The sequence below is a fragment of the Nematolebias whitei genome, unplaced genomic scaffold (genome assembly GCF_014905685.2).
Source record: "Nematolebias whitei isolate Nwh7 unplaced genomic scaffold, NemWhi1 Nwh_scaf_1571, whole genome shotgun sequence".
NCBI classification, from domain to species: Eukaryota; Metazoa; Chordata; class Actinopteri; order Cyprinodontiformes; family Rivulidae; genus Nematolebias; species Nematolebias whitei.
The window spans coordinates 1-7,427 of record NW_023620116.1 but is presented as its reverse complement, the minus strand read 5'-3'; the positions used below and the strand labels follow the sequence as shown (position 1 = coordinate 7,427).

The 7,427-nt window shown below is 42.1% G+C and overlaps 1 protein-coding gene across 1 annotated transcript; it reads right to left on the bottom strand.

The window, feature by feature from the left end:
* Positions 1 to 2,384: 2,384 nt before the first annotated feature.
* On the bottom strand, positions 2,385 to 7,383 carry LOC119429482 (protein NLRC3-like; the record flags this gene model as incomplete). The annotated part of the gene is made up of 4 exons (XM_037697098.1): positions 6,290 to 7,383; positions 3,027 to 3,200; positions 2,862 to 2,868; positions 2,385 to 2,512 (listed from the first exon to the last, which is right to left on the bottom strand). Coding segments are annotated over exons 1-4 (1,403 nt in total), but the record flags the coding sequence as incomplete, so codon positions are not given.
* Positions 7,384 to 7,427: the final 44 nt, after the last annotated feature.

The window sequence follows — 7,427 nt, the reverse complement described above, 5'->3', positions numbered from 1 at the left end:
GAGAATGTATAATTTTTAAGGGAAAATCTGTTGTTTCCAAATTTCATGGCGTCAACAAATCCCAAAAAAGTTGGGACAAGTCCATTTTTACCACTGTGTGGCATCCCCCCTTCTTCTTACAACACTCAACAGACGTCTGGGGACAGAGGAGACCAGTTTCTCAAGTTTAGAAATAGGAATGCTCTCCCATTCATGTCTAATACAGGCCTCTAACTGTTCAATCGTCTTGGGCCTTCTTTGTCACACCTTCCTCTTTATGATGCACCAAATGTTCTCTATAGGTGAAAGATCTGGACTGCAGGCTGGCCATTTCAGTACCCGGATCCTTCTCCTACGTAGCCATGATGTTGTGATTTCTGCAGAATGCGGTCTGGCATTATCGTGTTGAAAATTTCAGGGTCTTCCCTTAAAGAGATGACGTCTAGATGGGAGCATATGTTGTTCTAGAACCTGAACATAGTTCTCTGCATTAATGGTGCCTTTCCAGACATGCAAGCTGCCCATGCCACAAGCACTCATGCAATCCCATACCATCAGTGATGCAGGCTTCTGAACGGAGCGTTGATAACAACTTGGGCTATCCTTGTCCTCTCTGGTCCGGATGACATGGCGTCCCAGTGTTCCATAAAGAACTTCAAATTGTGACTCATCTGACCACAGAACAGTCTTCCATTTTGCCACACTCCATTTTAAATGACCCCTGGCCCAGTGCAAACGTCTGAGCTTGTGGAGCTTGCTTAGAAATGGCTTCCTCTTTGCACTATAGAGTTTCAGCTGGCAACGGCGAATGGCACGGTGGATTGTGTTCACTGACAATGCTTTCTGGAAGTATTCCTGAGCCCATTCTGTTATTTCCTTGACAGTGGCATTCCTGTTTGTGGTGCAGTGACGTTTAAGGGCCTGGAGATCATGAGCATCCAGTAGAGTTTTACAGCCTTGACCCTTACGCACAGAGATTGTTCCAGATTCTCTGAATCTTTTGATGATGTTATGCACGATTGATGATGATAACTTAAAAGTCTTTGCTATTTTATGCTGGGTAATATCATTCTGGTATTGCTGCACTATCTTTCTGCGCAACAATGGTGGAATTGGTGATTCTCTTACCATCTTGGCTTCTGAGAGACACTGACACTCTGAGAAGCTCTTTTTATACCCAATCATGTTGTCAATTGACCTAATTAGTGTTAATTGGTCTTCCAGCTGTTTGTTATTTTCCAGCCACTTATTGCTACTTGTCCCAACTTTTTTGGGATTTGTTGACACTGTGAAATTATGAATCAACATATTTTTCCTTTAAAATGTTACATTTACTCAGATTAAACTTTTGATCTGTCATTTATGTTATATTACGAATAAAATATTGACATTTGCCATCTCCACATCATTGCATTCAGTTTTTATTCACAATTTGTTTAGTGTCCCAACTTTTTTGGAATCCGGTTTGTATTTTTGGAGCTCTAATATTTTAAATAAATCTTTTGTATTTACAACAAAAATGAAATAAAAGAAAGAGTAGTTTTTTTTCCGTCGTTCGTTCCTGATGATAAAGTCAAATTACCAAAACAAACACGGAGCCATTTAAAAGTCTACATGTTGGACTCATGTTCAGGATAAAGCTGCAGCAAATATATCCATCAATGTATTAAAATAAAAGAGATATAAAATCTAAAAGCTGTAGTTTCAGAACTCTGCTCTTTTTTCTTGCATGGTGTTTTTCTAAATCCAGATGTTTCTTTGTGCTGCACTGATGTTTCTTTGTGTGACTGAAGACAGTCTAGGATCCTCTGAACAGAAGAGAACATCATGGTGTGCTGCTTTCTTTCAGTCTTCACTAGAAGATTAGTTCAAGGTTCGTGGGAAATTTGACAACACAGAAGCAGTGAAGTCTGAATGTTTGTGACAGATTGATTCTGACAAACGAGGAGACAGGAAACCTTCAAATGAACAAGCAAAAGAGAAAAATATCCCCCGCTGCCTTTCATGTCAGAGTTTTAGATTCAAATCATCTGATGTTGAGAAATGACAAAATTTGAGTCATTTTTGCGTTTGTTAAGATTGTTTTACTGTGGAGACCATTTAGAGTCGAGTTGAGTCCAGAAGTTAATCAGTTGTAGACGAACATCCAGATTATTTCCTGAAACTTTGAATTAATTACATTTATTGATTCATGGAATAAGGAGTGGCACAGTGGAGCAGTGGTTAGAGCTGTTGCCTCACAGCAAGAAAGTTGCAGGTTCACTTCCCCCCTGGGGGGTCTTTCTGTGTGAAGTTTAGATGTTCTCCTCATGCATATTTTGCTAACAATAAAAACAAATGAACACACACACACATCAACAACATTGTCCCTCCTCCTCCATCAGCAGGTGATAAACATGTCTGACCTCAGAGTCTCCAGTCTACATCGTGGACTCTCCAGAAAACCACTCAGCTGCTTCACTCCTGAATCCTGCAGCTTGTTGTCACTCAGGTTCAGTTCTCTCAGATGGGAGGGGTTGGACTTCAGAGCTGAGCTCAGAGAAGAACAGCTGATCTCTGACAAACTGCATCTCCACAATCTGAATAAAGAATAAAACAGTTAAATAAAATAATTTCTAATCTCTTCAGGTGTTTTCTGGTTTCCATGTGCAGCTCAGCATTAACGTGTTTTCGTCTCCACATGACAACAGTCATGTATCATATCAAACAGTAGTGAATCCTGCTGTTCGCACTGAAAGTGAACGCTCTGTTCCTGACACAAATCCACTCGTGAGTTCAGCTGACACTAATATGAAACTTCATCAGTCTGACACTAATTCTGTCTGCTTCTTCCAAAGTTACACACAACTGAGAACAACATCCCTCTGACATCTGGACTTCACTTTGGACCTTTGGAGACAAATTATCACATTTCTTCACAGACACTTGGACACATTTACATATCTTTGGTTTTAAGTTCAGATAAATCCCAAAAATCAATGAAGTAAAAACTGAAGTAAAGAACTGAAAGTGAATTTAGCAAAAAAATAAATTGTCATTTAAATCACCTTAGCTTCTCCAGTCTACAGTTTGGACTCTCCAGTCCAGCAGACAGAATCTTCACTCCTGAATCCTGCAGCTTATTGATGCTCAGGTCCAGTTCTGTCAGATGGGAGGGGTTGGACTTCAGAGCTGAGGCCACAACTTCACAGTGAGTCTCTGAGAGTCCACAGCGAGAGAGTCTGTCAGGACACATAAAAAGAAAATGATTTCATCCTGATAAATGACCAATTCTGTTCAGATTGGAAGAGAAACCAGTTGAACTCTTCCTGTTGGACTTTTTTCCTTCACTTCAGAGCTTCAGTTCATCTTCTCTGTTTGATGGGATGAAATATTTCTCATCAGTGTCTCTCGTAGCTGCAGCTTTGTTTTGCTGTCATTGGGGTTGAAGGGAGGGGTCCTTGTTGATTATTGTCTTCAGTGTTTTCTGCAGGAACTAAAGCTGCTGGTTTGATTCCAGTCAAGTCTCTCTCTATTCAATTCAATTCAATTCAGTTTATTTATGTAGCACCAAATCACAACAAAGTTGTCTCAGGGCACTTTACAGGAACATTCACATACATAAAAGACAATTAGTAAATTTCTCTATCTAAGGAATCCAGCAGACAAGTTGAATCCTGGCTTTGTTGCAGTCTCCCATCCTGAGCAAGCACAGTGGCAACAGTGGAAAGGAAAAACTCCCTTTTAAAGGAAGAAACCTCCAGCAGAACCAGGCTCAGGACAAGCGGCCATCTGCTTTGACCGGCTGGTTGAGAGGACAGGAAGAAGAGACAGACGAACATACAATGGTAGGTCCAGGTATAGGTCCAGGTGTATCTGAAAGACAAAAAAAAAACACAAGTTAATGATAGAGAAAATAATCACAAATACAAAACAGGTTGAGCAGAGTAAGTAAAGACAGTAGTAGAGTGAAAATTGTGGTCAGTTTTTCCTCCAGCAGTCTAAACCTATAGCAGCATAACTAAGGGACAGCTCAGGAAACCCAAGCCGACCCTAACTATAGGATTTAGCAAAAAGGAAAGCCTTAAGCCTAGTTTTAAAACTGGATAATGTGTCAGCCTCACGGACAGAGATTGGAAGTTGGTTCCACAAGAGAGGAGCCTGATAACTGAAGGATCTGCCTCCCATTCTGTTTTTGTAAATTCTAGGAACCACAAGTAAACCTGCAGTCTGAGAGCGAAGTGCTCTGTTAGGAAAATATGGAACAATAAGATCTGTAATATAAGATGGAGCCAGGTTGTTGAGAGCTTTGTAGGTTAGAAGTAAGATTTTGAATTCTATACTCTGTCCTCTGTCCTGTTTATTAAACTATCAGAGTCCAGTAAAGACTGATGAAACTGACATGAGACATGAGGAACTGGAGGAGTTTTTCTTCCAGGACATCAGCTGGGGGGGCAGCACGGTGGTGCAACTGATAGAGCTGCTGCCTCTCAGCGAGTGGGTCTTTGGTTCAAACCCCAGTCCAGGGACCTTTCTGGGTGGAGTTTGCATGTTCTCTCCGTGCATGCGTGGGTTTTCTCCGGGTACTCCGGTTTCCTCCCACAGACCAAAAACATGCATGTTAGGCTGATTGGTAACTCTAAATTGTCCCTAGGTGTGAGTGAGAGAGTGAATGGTTGTTTGTCTCATTAGTCTCTATGTAGCCCTGTGATGGACTTGCGACCCATCCAGGGTGTACCCTGCCCCTCGCACAGTGATTGCTGGACACGGGTGCCGGCGACCCCCGTGACCCAAAATGGAATAGGCGGGTAAAGATAATGGATGGATGGACATCAGCTGGGTGGAACATGTTGGAAATAAAGGGACTGATCTTTATGCAGGAACACAAATAATGTTGCTGTTGACAGTTATATGTCTGCTTTAAATCATCAGGTTTACACTCACATCTCTTTCATCATTTATTGCTGAGGTTTAGTTGTTTGGTTCCTAAAAGGCTCCAAAATTATAAAACAAAAGATTTTTAAATAAACCACTCATATAAAATGCAGTTACTTTGTAACTGAAGGTTAATAAATAGGAAGAATTACAATAATTAGATGTAAGTAAAAAATTTACTAAAGATGAGTAAAATGAAAGATGATCTGCAATGCAGCTCTGCAGGTAACACAGTCGCAATGGACAAGAGAGAACAACTCAGTTCTCAGATGTTTGTTCAGATGTAAGTGGAGCCAAATAAAACAAACACCTCCTGTGTGTGTCTGAACATGTGTGTAAACTGTGTTTCCTTCAGTGAGCTGTAGAAGCTGTCCAGTGTGGACGTGGTGAACTTCTGCTTGAGAACAGAGTCACACTGAATGTCAGTCAGCTCCAACTGAACATCTACAGGAACATCTGCTGTGAAACTAAAGCAAAGATCAAAGCAGCTCAAGGTCTGCTTCTAACTCTGTGGCGTCTGAGAAACACTGGTTGAACTCAGCGTGGAAGTCTGTCTGACCAGTGACCTATCTGTCACTTTGACTGGAAGTTACATCCAGAGTGGCCAGTGCTGGAATAGCTGGGAAGCATTTGTTGGTTTGTTGTAGGAGAAACAGCTGAGTTTGACTTTGAACAGGGATGTAACTCTACTTTCAACTCACAAGACGTGACACGATACTCGGTTCAAAGATCAAAACAATCCTGGACTCTCAGAATGAAACAATACTGGGTTCACAGAAACACACTCGTTTCTCAGGAGTCTTTAAGAACTAAGAACAGTTCTTCAGTTCTACATGACCTTCTAAAGCTGTGACCTTTGAACTCAGGGGGGTCAAAGTCATTTTCACATGGAGCCAAAAATAAAAACATTTTCCAGGTCAAGGGTCAACCAGGGTCAATATGATATAAAAAAGTAATAAATATATAAAATTTCCACAAACACCCCCCCCCCCCCCCCCATGTCTCTTTCTTGAAGTATTTTCTTGCAGAAATATCATCTATCCATCCAGTTTCTTTACCTGCTTCTCCTTTATGGCTTGCGGAGAGCTGCTGCCTATCTCCAGAAGATGGGGTTTTGAAAGACGGGGGACACCCTGGACTGATCTCCAGTCCATCACAAGGACACATGGAGACACTCTCTCTCTCACACCTAGGGACAATTTAGAGTCGCCAATGAAGCAAACCTGCATGTTGTTGTTCTGTGGGAGGAAACAGAGTAAACCCAAATCTAAAACACATTCTTGATGGATGCAGAATCTAGTTTTAATGTTTTTCACCACATGACAAGTTACCATACAGTCTGTGTTTCATTTTACATGTTATTCATTTAGAAACATCTCACTGTGTCTGTACTTACAGAGCTTTGTTGGAGGCTTTGAGAACTGGAAGCAGCCTCAGAAGATGCTCCTTTTTAGCAGAATATTTATGCAGGTCAAACACATCCAGATCTTTTCCTGATGTAAGTAAGATGAAGACCAGAGCTGACCACTGAGCAGGAGACAGTTCATCTGTGGAGAGACTTCCTGAACTCAGAGACTGTTGGATCTCCTCCACTAGAGAACCATCATTCAGTTCATTCAGACAGTGGAACAGATTGATGCTTTTCTCTGCAGACAGATTCTTACTGATCAGATTCTTGATGTACTGGACTGTTTTCTGATTGGTCTGAGAGCTACTTCCTGTCTGTGTCAGCAGGCCTCGTAGGAGAGTCTGATTGGTCTGCAGTGAAAGACCCAGCAGGAACCGGAGGAACAAGTCCAGGTGTCCATTTGGACTCTGTAAGGCCTTGTTCACAGCACAAAGGTGGAGATATTTTAGTTTTGGTTTCTTCAAAACTATAGACCTCTTGGATTTTGTTTGATGTTCTACCATCAGATTGAGTCCAGAGTTGATGAAGGTCAGATGGACATGAAGAGCAGCCAGAAACTCCTGAACACTCAGATGGACGAAGCAGAACACCTTGTCCTGGTACAGGCCTCTCTCCTCTTTAAAGATCTGTGTGAACACTCCTGAATACACTGAGGCTGCTCTGATGTCGATACCACACTCTGTCATGTCTGATTCATAGAAGATCAGATTTCCTTTCTGCAGCTGCTCAAAAGCCACTTTTCCCAGAGACTCAATCATCTTCCTGCTCTCTGGACTCCAGAGTGGATCTGTCTCAGCTCCTCCATCATACTTGACCTTCTTGACTTTGGTGTGAACCAGCAGGAAGTGGATATACATCTCAGTCAGGGTGTTGGGCAGCTCTCCTCCCTCTCTGGTTTTCAACATGTCCTCCAGAACTGTAGCAGTGATCCAGCAGAAGACTGGGATGTGGCACATGATGTGGAGGCTTTGTGATGGCTTGATGTGGGAGATGATCCTGCTGGCCTGCTCCTCATCTCTGAACCTCTTCCTGAAGTACTCCTCCTTCTGTGGGTCAGTGAAGCCTCTGACCTCTGTCAACATGCCAACACACTCAGCAGGGATCTGATTGGCTGCTGCAGGTCGTG